This window comes from Montipora foliosa, chromosome 14, assembly GCF_036669935.1.
Source record: "Montipora foliosa isolate CH-2021 chromosome 14, ASM3666993v2, whole genome shotgun sequence".
Classification (NCBI taxonomy): domain Eukaryota; kingdom Metazoa; phylum Cnidaria; class Anthozoa; order Scleractinia; family Acroporidae; genus Montipora; species Montipora foliosa.
In genome coordinates this window covers 7,801,811-7,814,310 of record NC_090882.1, presented here as the reverse complement: position 1 = coordinate 7,814,310, position 12,500 = coordinate 7,801,811, and the positions used below count along the sequence as shown (strand labels likewise).

Sequence of the window (12,500 nt, the reverse complement as noted above, 5' to 3'; positions counted from 1 at the left end):
GCGAATGGGGTTCAAAAAACAATCAGCAACTCGAGAATTCCGTCCACCTGAAATACTTTTTTCCCGACTACGTGTATGCTCCAGTCACGCCTCCCCCGCAGAATGAAAGTAAAGGTAGTTTACGCGCTACGTTTTTGAAACGCGGACAGCAACTGAAAGTGAACATTTCGGATGCCAGAACAGTAATGTCTCCCAGATTTTTAAACAAGTAATCTCTAATGGAAGAAAAGATACTTAGAGAGCTTGACGGCAATGCGTATTCGAAGACCCTTTGTTGTCAGTAGTTCTTTGCAGGTCGCGCTGTGGTCTCTGGGTAAGTGAAAATTAAAGGCGACAAAAAGTGTCCAATGGTAAGATTTATTTTGCGACTACTAATGAAAAAAAAAAGCAAAAATACAGAAAGAGTGGCGTTTTGTGTTCAGCAGATTTTTCTATGCAAATGAATGACAAGAGTTGCTGGATATCTTGATATTAGTCTGGGAACCATGCTGTATGTTGCACTGAATCGCTCAAGGTATTGGGCGAGGATTCTATCCTAACGCAGAGCAAAGTCCACATCCCGCTCGATACCAACGAACTTCAGGGCATCTGTTGCACTGTACCTGTGAAAAACGAAGACAAAGCTGAAACAAACAAGCATTCACGTTCAACTTGAAAATAAACAGAGTTTTGGAAGCTATTTACTGGATAATTATTAAGTTGCTCAGCCAAATGACCCAAAAGGCGGCTTTTGTGCATTCCTATACACCAGCTTGCCTACCTATAGTCAAAGAAAAGCTCCTCTCCATCTTCTATGTCCCTCTTGGCAAAGATCCCGATTCTGTGATCTCCATTCACCATCATGACTAAAAATGTAACAAACGATTTAATGCAACTACAATTTTTAAACATTTTCAGGTGGAAAGGGGTCGTAAACCTGAACTGCGGATTACGCGGAATGACTTTATATTAGTTAGTATTCTCATCACTATTACGGAAACAAGACAAGAAGTTGCAAAGGCTGATAAAAAAAATAAACCCAGGCTTCAACACCACTTGAAACCGTGACGATACGATCCCGGTATTTGGGAGTTGGTAGCTTGCAAATTCAACTGATCGTGTCACCTTGAAAAGTAAGGTTAGTAAAAGTGGGGGGGGGGGGGGGGTGGGGCACTATGTGACGTTTATTGCCATCTGCGCACGTGTGATACTAGGGAACGTGCGTTTTTCACTTTTGCCGTCTGCAAAACAACAACATAAAATAGCCAAATGTGGGATTTTATGAAGAACGTCAGCACTTAAGGATGAATTTTCATTTTCTCTCCTAAATTAAGCGCCCTTTCGACCAGTGTCATTTTTGAGGAAATACCACACCCTTGTAATATTTAACAGGTTGAAATAGTGACGAGGTGATAACAATAACGCGAATGTATATTTTGAGATGACGTTCTCGTTGCCGTCGGCGTTGCTTAAGTTCCCTACTAAATGGAGGTGACGACTTGAGTGAAGACGCGACTCAATATCGTGCAAAACATAATATTCAGTGCTAATGACCTTACCTTTAGCATAGCAGTTTGGACTAATGGAGTGATTCGCGAATCGTATTTTATTTCCCTTACGTGTGGCATCCACGACAAAGTCTGAAAGAAAAGGAAAATCTGCAGGTTTTACTTCGCTATATTCTTGGATTTCACATGACGTCACGGCCGCCATGTTGGTGTCCCCAAACAATGAAATGGCGGCCATGTTGGTGTCCCGATCCAATCCTCCGGGAATTGAAAGCTATTATTATGCTAACGTCTTCTTTTGTTTTCGTTGAAAAACATGGCTGATGATCACGTGAGTGAAACCCAAGAATTGTAAAATGGTTGTGACTAATATAGACCTGCCACAGCCTTGGGACACTTCATGACAAATATCTGTATTTGAAAACAGCGGTTACAAAAATTTGCTTGGACTGCATAACTTGTTATAAACTTAACGTTTCGTATGTCACAACATACATGATCAGAAGTGAGTATTATTTAGATACCGATAAATTTAACTTCAAAAACACAACTGAAAGGACTGGAAACCAACAAAATTGATTGACATAAAACGACAAAAAATATGCTGATAATAGAGATGAAGTTTCTCGCTGCCAAGTTTTCATCTGAAGCTGGCTTTACCAGTAAATCACGGATAAACAGATACTCTTTAAATTTAAAATGCATATCTGATCGACCAGACCCACAAAAACAGGAATATAACTTTAAAATACTGAATATAATGCTTGCCATCAAAATTGTTCGAACTTTTATTAATGGAAGCGTTTTGCTTCCGAAATAAACAAATTTCAAAAACGCTTGTTTTTGGTTTCCAATTTCCCGGGCGCTGTCATTTTGAATAATTGTGACGTGTAAAGGTCACCAAGCCCCCACTCATTTTTCTCTTGCCGGTTTTTCTCTGGGAACCTGGAACAGGCTACTCTCTCTCTATCTTGTCCGAAAGGTGTCTGTTATGTATTTGTCATAAGTGTCCCACACAACCATTGTGAAAATAACGCTGAAAATAACATCCCCACAGCATGCAGTCAGTGTTGATGTGAGCTCCATCGCGAGCTAACAACCTAACAATTTCCTGCTGAATTACACTTTTCTGTTCGGTTCTTAGTTGTTGTCCAGATTTGTTAACATTGGTTTGGCGAAGCTTACAGTCATAATAACTAGACTTTATTGATTCATGTTCCCTTACCGTTGTTGAGGTTAAACAAGAAACTGCACATGTATTTGTCGTAAACTTTTCCTCTTCGGTCGGCCTCGTCCTGAGAGATAATCTACATAAACGAAGCCATAAATTACTAGAGCGCTTTTGTTGGCATAGACAAAAGGCCTATCATCTTCATATCTTTATTTACCCTCGGCCGGATTTTAGAGTAGCCTTGCGTAGCTAGTATCTCCGAGCATTTAGCCTCTCAACCATGATAAACTATATATCCCTGGGTGGGGAGGTGCGGCGCGGCCCCTCATACCCTGACCCTGTTTAAGACAAATATCGCTGATTTTCCTAACCATTTTAAGACAGAATTCCGATTTTTGATACCCCGTTTAAGACATTTAACCAAGTTTAAGACAAAAATGGATAAATTGATACCCTGATTAAGACAAAACATGATAAACTCGATACCCTGTTCAAGACAAAAATCCCGAAAAACATACCCTGTCTGGCCGCACGTCCCCATTAAGCCCTTATAAGGGAGTTCCCCCACCGGGGGACAGACCCCAACACCGGGAACTCTATGCCTTGCTCTTTGACAAATAGTGTGTGGGTTTTTTTTAACGTCCCACAGTATTATGAAAATTGAAGGGTTGTGAGACGGGGGTCTACGGTTTATTGTACTTATCCGAGAGGACTAGAGAGTCAGAAATGCCGGGTCACTTTGCTTTTGTTACGTAAAACATGCAGTGAACGAGTACTTGAAAATAATTTTTTTGAATGTTAACAAGCAAACAATCGTTTCTATATCTACAATTACTCGACAAATGGGTAGAGACACTTACCCCATTTGAAGAGTGTTGGGCAAAGCCCCCCTTAATCTTTCCATCTAAAACCCTTCTCTCCCCCCCCCCCCCAAATAACAATTTTCTTTTCAATCACAAAGACCAACTATTTCCGTTACCAACATTGAATGGAGGATGGGGGTTCCAATACTGGCGCTCAACTACTTTTGTCCTTTATTGTAAGCTCTATCCATCCGATCTTTCTGCCCCTGCAAACTTCCAGACAATGGACTCAAATTTCGCATACCTCTCCGCAGTATTCTCCTATGAACTCATTCTTTTTGCAAGATTCCTTGATGTAAATTCCCCAGCCAGCCACATCAGAAGGGGCGAGAAGTAGATGCTTAAAAAATACCGACAAATGAAATGACTAGTCAATAATGAAAGTATTTAATTGTGATATTTACTCATAGTTATTCTGAAGTTCGTTATAGTGTGTGTCTATAGAGTGTTTTTTCACGTGACGTCACGGCAGTCATATTGGTGTACCCAACTAATCCTCCGGGAATTGAGCTCTGTTGTCATGTAAACGTTTTCTTTTGTTTCAGTGGAAGAACAAGGCTGCTGATAACACGAGCGAGAGCACTCTACTTACTTTGCTTGCTACCACCTTTGAGAGAATTAGAAGATAGAAACAGGTGAGGGGTACAAAAAGAGGTTAAAGGAATGGGTTGGTAAAAATCTTCAAGAAGGGGGTAGGGGAAGGGAAAGTTTTTTAGCCTTTCAACGTCTCTATTCGGTTGCAAATGTCCAGCGTACTGGAATCCTAAATAGGTAGGTCCGTTGTGCATGGGAACACATTTTGTCCTGGGAATAACACATACTACAAGTACTACAGCTACTACAGCACTGTTACATGCACTACAGGTATGTTATAGCTACTACATATATATATTTAACAATTAGACCCATAGCCCTTGGGGGCTACGGGTCAATAGCCCATGAGGCGAAGCCGAATGGGCTACTTACACGTGGCCCTTGAGGGCGAAGGGTCTAATTGTTTTAGTATATTCCAACTAGTCGAACAGAAAAGCACTAATAAAGTTACCAAATGCAAGTTGAAAATATACTTATTTGGGAATAAAACGAAAGAAAGCGTCACGTTTTTCGCTACTCCAGGACTATTACTAATAGTCCTCTAGTAGTGCAGCCAATCAAAATGCACGATTTGCATTAGTGCACTAGTTGGGTGATACTACAATAAGCACCCCCTTCTCTCTTAACAAAGACAAAAACAAAAGACAAAAACAAAAGACAAATAATTTTACCTTTCGTTGGCCGCGTTGAAGGCCAACATTCCTACAACTGATGCAGGTTGTTCCATCAAAGTTATCTAAATAAGGGAAGAAAGAGAATTGCGGTCTTTAGTTCCGAATTTCTTTTAGCAGAGAATTGTAGTTTTCCGTGGGTTAGAGGGCGGGGAATCAAACACCAATAAAAAAAAATTATAGTGAGTCCAGCAGAAAATACAAGACCTTTTTTTTCTCTCCTTGTAGATAGTTTTCCTTCGAGAAAAAGAATTTTACTTTCGTAGCGTTTTACAAATCATATACATTACCAAGAGTGAATTAGATAAGAGTATTGATCTATCACTTTGCGGCCTTGCCCCAGCACAATTATTTCTTTGTGCACGAAACAAACAAAGGGCCACCAATTTTAACCAATCAGAAGAAGCCATGTCACGCGTGACTACTTCTGCCATTTTTTTTCAGAGAGGTGAGAACTGATTTTCGTGGGAACAGGTATTCTAAAAATAGACTCATTTGTGATTGTGCTGAGGAGCCAACTCATTCCATAACAACACTCTTATCTAATTCACTCTTGGTATTATCGATGCCACCTATATACCAAGATTTACAAGAGGCAAATAAAACAGGAATAAGCACTTTGAATACAGGTGCTGCGCACACTTCCTTTGCTTGAATCCATCCTAGCTGGATTGATAATCCAGGATGGCGTTCAACAACCCTCAAAACAGAGACGGAACTTGGGAAAGTCATTGCCGTATTTAATATCTTAAAAACAAGAAAATCGAACAGCGTCATGTAGAGATTGTCATTAAGTTTTTTTTTTGGCCAACATTTTCATAAAGCACTGTCCAACTTTGGCACTGGGATTCTCTGGGTTCAAACAAAAGCAACATTTACATAAAATGTCGGTCAATTATATTCCTGCCATTTTTTGCCGCTGAGGGCCGCGGGTGCCCACGGGAGTGGAGACTATTCACTTCACGTGGCGATCTTGGTTTTTTAATCCTTGAGCGGAAAAGAAAAGAAAATGCTCAATTTTTGGACTCAATGTCAAAGTGACATACTAATTCGACCGCTGTAACGACTGAAATACGCAGGGCATTTTCTGCAGACACAAACATGGCTGTATTATGGCTGCATTATTGGGGAGTCAGTGTGGTTTAGTTGTCATCAATCGTGCCTCCCACCTCTGTGACCCGAGTTCAACTCCCGCCTCGGGTAGCATGAGGGTTGAGTTTCAGTCCATCTCAACCTGACTCCGAAGGTTTTTCTCCCTCCTCAAAATCGACTCCCAGTCAATTTACATCTGGCTGGGTTTGCGGTGCTCCGAGATCACACATGGATCGTATGGCGGCAGCCGTGGGTGCCTTCACATGCATTCGGTGCGATCCCATTGAGCCGGTTGAGACCGCAACGACGCCTACAATACGCTGGACGTTTTTTTGCAGATTTTCAAAGGTGAACGTGTGAAGACAAAAAGTGAGCCCCGAGGGATAACTCGAGAATTTTTTCCTCTCGCATGTGCTACTTAACTATAGTCTCCAGGGTTAGGGTTAGGATTCGCTCTGACAAAGGGCTAACGCTCGAAACGTCAACTTTTAGAATCTCTGTACGGTGGCCAATTTATACTACTTCCCCACCGACGCAGCACCACAGTTTCTTTAGAAACTACCCCATTCATTCTTTTATAGTCTCCAGTGACTGACATTGGCATTCTTTAATTTAGCATGCAAAACCTCTGAGAACACCTTACCTGCACCACACGTTTGACAGAGGTCTGGGTCGCACTCCCGGACCGCTAGGAAACATGGGCACTGCTTTGTGTTACATTGTGCTTTACAGCGGCATCCAGGGAAACGGTTTTGACCTGAAGGAAGAGGGGAGAGGCACATCGTAAACTTGGACAATATGGTCGAGGTCTGCTCAGGATTTGAGATTGGGTCGACATAAATAGAGACACCTATTTGAGCGGTTTTCAATATTGAGTGTCAAAAGTAATTAGCGAATGGTTTTGGTTTATGATTACTTCGCTCAGTGATAGGTTCAAAGTTCTCGCGCTACTTTTTCAACCAATCAGAAGTGAAACCAAAACCAATCGTGACTCGCGCGTGTACATTTTCCCGCACTTTGTGTCAGCTACTTGTAATTATTTCGAGTTTTGATTGGTTTACCGGATTGTCTCCATCCTCTTTGATTGGCCAAAGTAATTACTTTTGTTTTGGTTTTACGACACTCAATTGAAACTCTCTTTATTGCTTAATTTGCTACTGAGATTTTTGCAAAGTGTCAAAGCCGCTGTTACACAGTTCAGCTTCTTTTGATGACTTACAATCTGTGCTGCATTGACAGAACTTCTCGCAAAAATTTTGTGTGGCAACACAAATGCAAGTTTGATCACAAGGCTGTCCAGGATGATCGCAAGGTATGTAGTTGTATACATGCGTAGAAGTGGAATCTGAAATGGCAAAAGAATGAAATTATTACAGATACCTCCTGGCTTCTCAATTGTCCATTTTTGCAGTCAGAGACTGCACTGTGCAGCCAGGCTATGCGCTTTTCCCCAGGACACGACCCATGCATGATCTCGGAGCACAGAACCACAGCCACATGGAATAAGCTGGGAGTGGATTTTGCTGAGGAAGGAAAACCAAACTACCCGGAGAAAAAGCCCTCGGAGTAAGATTGACAAATCTCAGCCCACTTACAAGCTCCCAATTTGTCCATGCTGGCGTTGCATTCAACACTTCCCCAAAGGTCCCCTCAAATAAATAATTTGGGTTAAAGTCACTTTGGGTATTTATTCACTTCCGGTTGGCACCAAGAAAAGCAATATCCCAGTTGCAAATGTAGAGTTTTGACCAGACGATAGTTTTATACGAGGAATTGACAGCAACGCTTCTTTTGCCTCGTGTTGCCTCATCCAACTTAGGGATGAGGGAAGGGCAGGGGGGGGGGGGGGGGGTCACTGGGGGCAAAGACTTTGAAAGCAAAATTAGTACACTGGTGGGAGCGCTCACCTTCCAACCATCCCAGGCTTCGATTCATTGACTCCCCATCGTAGATAGGTTGAGTTTGTTCATTCTATTTTCTGCTACGAAAGATTTTTACCCTAGGTACTCCAGTCATTTAACTTGTCCTGACTAGTTGATTTGCAGTCCTCCCATTAATGGAGTGCGTGTGCACAGTTGTACAATCATCAACATTACCACTGTCACTACAATCATCGTCATCATTGTCGTCATTAACATCATCATCATAGTCGTCATCATCAACGACATCATCATCACCATCGTCATTAACATCTTCATCGTCATCATCATCATTGTCATCAACATAATTATTCATTGTCGTCCTCATCACCATCATATCGGTATGAGAGAGTATTTAAAATAAACTTTGTTGTCTAAGGAAATGGGAATTCCAAGTTGTGCCCCAATTTCATTTTAACTAGCCATTTCGATTATCTAATTATCATAATTAAAGTAAGGAAAGCAAAATGGTATTGCAATACCTTTCTTTAATTGGATCTTTCTGCAATGTAGTGACCACATCCTAGAAACAACAAAACTGAAAGCTTAATGACTCCCAAGGGTGATCAGCAAGTAAATTCTCCTCACACTTTCAATGAAATGCCAGCCAGACAGGTCTTGAGAATGAAGATTATTATCAGCTTTCAGCTTTACAGGTGTGATCTTGATATAACACATTAGGAGAATGAATGATTGATCTTGGGAATGCAAGGGTTAAGCCCTGTTAACACCATGTAAGGTATGTGCCTGAAAACAACTGATTCTAATAAAATGATTCCAGTCTAAATTATTGAGTCTATCCAAAATGGCTGACTTTATCACATTGATTTCACAATCCCAGAAATGGCAAGTATATTGAGCTGCACATTGATTTTAACAAGCACCACTGAGTGTCCACTTTCCTTTCTCCTCAAATTTACCATCCCTTGTGACTAGAAATACAGGTTTAAAAATGTCACAAGGTGTTCCCCCTAACTTGACTCTTCCAGCACATGAAAACCTTAACTTAAAATTTAACACATACCCCTTGATAGTAATAACAACTGCACAGGACATTATCATTCAATTTCAAAAATAGAAGGGAAAGTCCCCTAATGTTTTGGCTTAGTCTTGCTTGGGACAACAGCATCTGTCATTTCCCAACAACAAGTTGTAAACTGAATAACAATTACTGTATTAGTATATACCAAAACAGTGGATAGCATTTAAGGGCACACTGACTCATTGGCTACTCAAACTCCGAATACAGCTATTTTGAGAAAGGTTGTCGAAAAAAGTGCACGCGACAATCCTGAAAGGTATTGTGGGTGATTTTAAGTGCACTGTTTTTCAAAGAAATTTAAAAGAATCGTACGGGAGGCCACTGATATATGTTTGCGAGTGCTGAAGGAAAGTAACAAAAGTAGGTTCGACAGCTACAGTCGTTAGAAAGAGTGTATTGATCATATCCCATATTACCTTTTGGGATTGTCGCGTGCACTTTATTCTTGACAAACTTTCTCGAAATAGCTGTATACTTTGCTATTCACCTCCAAGAAACTCGTGCAGGATTTGTGCCCGAAAATGTTATAATCGTTGCAGGAATAATTGAGTTAAAATCACTCGGGCTAGTCAATGCTTGACCAACCTAATTAGTATGCAAATTTTTATTTAAAGGAAAAACAGTTGTCCAATGTTCATGAAAGTTATCTGATCAGTATTGTTATAAAATTTCCAAAATATTTAGTATCACATTTTAGTCACAAGACCAGAGAAGGCCTTATAATGGGTATATTATTTACTCAAAAATGAGGAACATTTTATACCTCAAAAATTTGAAAACGCTTGACATCAATAAGTTTAGTACGACTGTACCTACTGAATACCGCCTTTTAATGTTGTACTCCTTATATTTAACGTTTAAGATATTTGAACATTTATTATTTCACGTGAGCTATTGTCCTATTCCAGAATAAGAATATGTGGAGTGATTTAAAACGGTATGTCTGGCGCTTTTGAAGCAACAAGGATAATAAAGATATGTTTAAAATGGCATTTTAGAAAGTGTTTGATAATTTTAATGTGAATCTCCATTAAAATGAAGGATTTCTAACTTCTATTCCATGCATTCCTATTCCAGAATACAGTCAATCAAACGTGCCCTTAATCTACCACAGGACAGTGCCTCTTAAAATGTACACCATTTCAATGAAGAATGGAATCCATGCCAGACCTGTGTTTTCTCTTCTTTTTCCTTGGCGGTGTATTCTGATCATCGGCTGTGGGTAAAGGCTCGTGTGACTCTTGCAAAGCTCTGAGATACACCTGCAAAGTACACTACTTATGGTTGATGCGCTTTTCAATTGAGTTTCAAAGAAAAGACAATTATTGTTTCTGTTTCGAATTATGAATGTCAGAGATTGGCCTTTTCTAGATTAGAATGCAACACTTTCACAAAAATGTTGGTTTTGAAAACTACGCAATGTCATCCTCCATGTCATTCTAATGCACAATTATTTCCACTGATCCATTGATCCGTTGCAAGGTTGCCAAAAGTACAATGTAGCAGACTGTTTGAAAAATCACCGAGCACTTTGTTCTCTTGGTTGGTCTATCAGATAGACTGCAGTCTACTCCAAAACCGTTTGACATCACTACAGCTGAAACACCACTGCTGACAACAACAGCAGGGAACCAGTGTGACAATAGCCCATTTCCGAGTTGTTGCATTCTTCAGTTTTAAAGCGAGTCCTGGTGCACAACCATTCATATGGAAATGAGTTGCGCATTCTTATGCAAATCAAACTCATTTCCCTTACAATAGTTGAGCACCAAGACTTACATGTATTTCGAAACCGAGACAAACAGCAACTCGGAAATGGCCCATTAACAGAAGTACATACATCCTATGTGCCAAACTTATATTAAATTAATTTCTCGCACCTCTTTACAACTCTTCGACTGAATCAGGTTAGCAATGCTACAGTAGTTGTTGCAGTAGATTGGCCTCAATACACGAAACAGAGATGCCTCAGCTCCACTCCATTCAGAAGAAACAATAGAATTTTCTGGACTGCCTCCACCAGCCTTCAGGGAATTGAAAATGTTAGAAAGATTATCAAGCAAAGCAAGTGGCAACAAAATTTTGAATCAAGTCACAGCACAGTTTTCTTACTGTTGAATTCTCTGGACTGGGAATCTCTGAGCTTTTAGCATTTCCTTTTCCATTCTTTGCTTCTTTGCTAGCACGGCTTCGCCTTCTGGTGCTGACTGATTCAGAAGTCTTGCTTGGGTCGTCACCCTCATGTAAATGCTGCCATACAGATACTTAATGTTACTTAACTGAAAGCAGTCCCTGTATGCAAGACGATAATGTTGGGAGAAGATCTACAAGGCAGAGAGCCCTACTTGGGAAAGAAGGCACAGTTTCTCCCTACAGGGACTGATCAAGAGCTGTGAATGACATATTTTTTTTGTTTCTCTCGCGATAAGGCTGGTTATGATATACACCTTCTGGTATAACAGGCACTGTAAACAGTTCTTCTTCCTTGCCTTGTGAATTGAGAAGCGGACAGGAACGGGAGGTCTCTATTGACAAATGTGAGCTGATGGATTGCAAAGCCATTATCTCTTAAATTACAGGATTTAATTTAACCCATTGACGCCTGAATCTGCCATCCAATGGCGAATAAAATTGTCTGGTGTTAGACAGAGTAAAATACATTAAGGCCCCGTTCAGACTAGGTGCCCATTCCACGGCACCATGCCCCGGGCACTAAAATGGACGTTGTTCAGACACCCCAGTTCTAGCAACACAATGATTTCTTCCTTCGTCCACTTTGCACTGCAACCATTATCGACTGCACGGCAGGGAAGTATGGGAAAAAGGGCGGGAACTGACAAAAGCATGTTCAGACAAGTTCCCGTTCCTGGGAATTCGGCTCAAATTTCTGCTTGGGCACCAACAAAAAGCTGGGCACAGGCACCTAGTAAAACATGGCCTAAGTGTCACTCCCTGGAGTCAATGGGTTAAGACAATATTTATACACTGTTTGAACCCCTTACATACATGTAGCACTAACACAGACTGTTATGGGTTACATTTACTGAACTGCAGACTGAAGTTACAATCAGGCGATTGACTCTGAAGCTACATGTACATTGTACATTGAGTGGGAGTTGTAAGAGCTTCAAGGATTTTTATTTGCTCCTGATAGTGCTTTGGACACATCCCTTAAATTGGGGAGAGGCAAAACAAGACAAGAGAAGACAAGAGGCCAACCGAAGTTGAAGACAACTTAAAGGCTCCTTTTTCTTTAGCTTCTACTGTAACTTACAGCTTCTACAGTACAAATGTAACTTATGGCAGGGGTGGGCGCTACTCCAATCCCATCGCATGCACAACTTGTCCCTCGTAATATGGGTACCCCTAGAGCAAGCATAGTTTAGTGCAGACTGCATTTCATTTCAGCACACAGAGTTCGAATCCCATCTCATGCACTCCGAAAGTTCACTCAGCTTTCCATCCATTTGTGGTGGGTAAAACTAGTGGCAGAAGCTCATGATAACACCAACACGAATCTGATTGTATGTTGTAAGATGTGTCAGAATCAGACTTGAAAAAAAACTGCTTTTGAATCTTTGGTTTTTGTTCTCTTCTTTATGAACTAATCAGATAATGTCTAGAGATGCAAGATAATGAGATCCATGTTCTATCTGATGCC

General features: G+C 40.7%; 1 protein-coding gene across 1 annotated transcript in view; it reads right to left on the bottom strand.

The window, feature by feature from the left end:
* Positions 1 to 343: 343 nt before the first annotated feature.
* Positions 344 to 12,500, bottom strand: part of LOC137985244 (histone-lysine N-methyltransferase EZH2-like) — a 26,465-nt gene continuing 14,308 nt past the window's right edge. Inside the window, exons 11-22 of the mRNA XM_068832803.1 lie at positions 10,952 to 11,089; positions 10,720 to 10,863; positions 10,010 to 10,101; positions 8,280 to 8,320; positions 7,098 to 7,223; positions 6,522 to 6,635; positions 4,787 to 4,851; positions 3,766 to 3,861; positions 2,713 to 2,794; positions 1,539 to 1,619; positions 761 to 845; positions 344 to 602 (exon numbers count right to left, since the gene is read on the bottom strand). Of these exons, the coding sequence (XP_068688904.1) occupies positions 536 to 602; positions 761 to 845; positions 1,539 to 1,619; positions 2,713 to 2,794; positions 3,766 to 3,861; positions 4,787 to 4,851; positions 6,522 to 6,635; positions 7,098 to 7,223; positions 8,280 to 8,320; positions 10,010 to 10,101; positions 10,720 to 10,863; positions 10,952 to 11,089 (1,131 nt within the window). The 3' untranslated portion in view covers positions 344 to 535. The remainder of the gene's footprint in view (positions 603 to 760; positions 846 to 1,538; positions 1,620 to 2,712; positions 2,795 to 3,765; positions 3,862 to 4,786; positions 4,852 to 6,521; positions 6,636 to 7,097; positions 7,224 to 8,279; positions 8,321 to 10,009; positions 10,102 to 10,719; positions 10,864 to 10,951; positions 11,090 to 12,500) is intronic.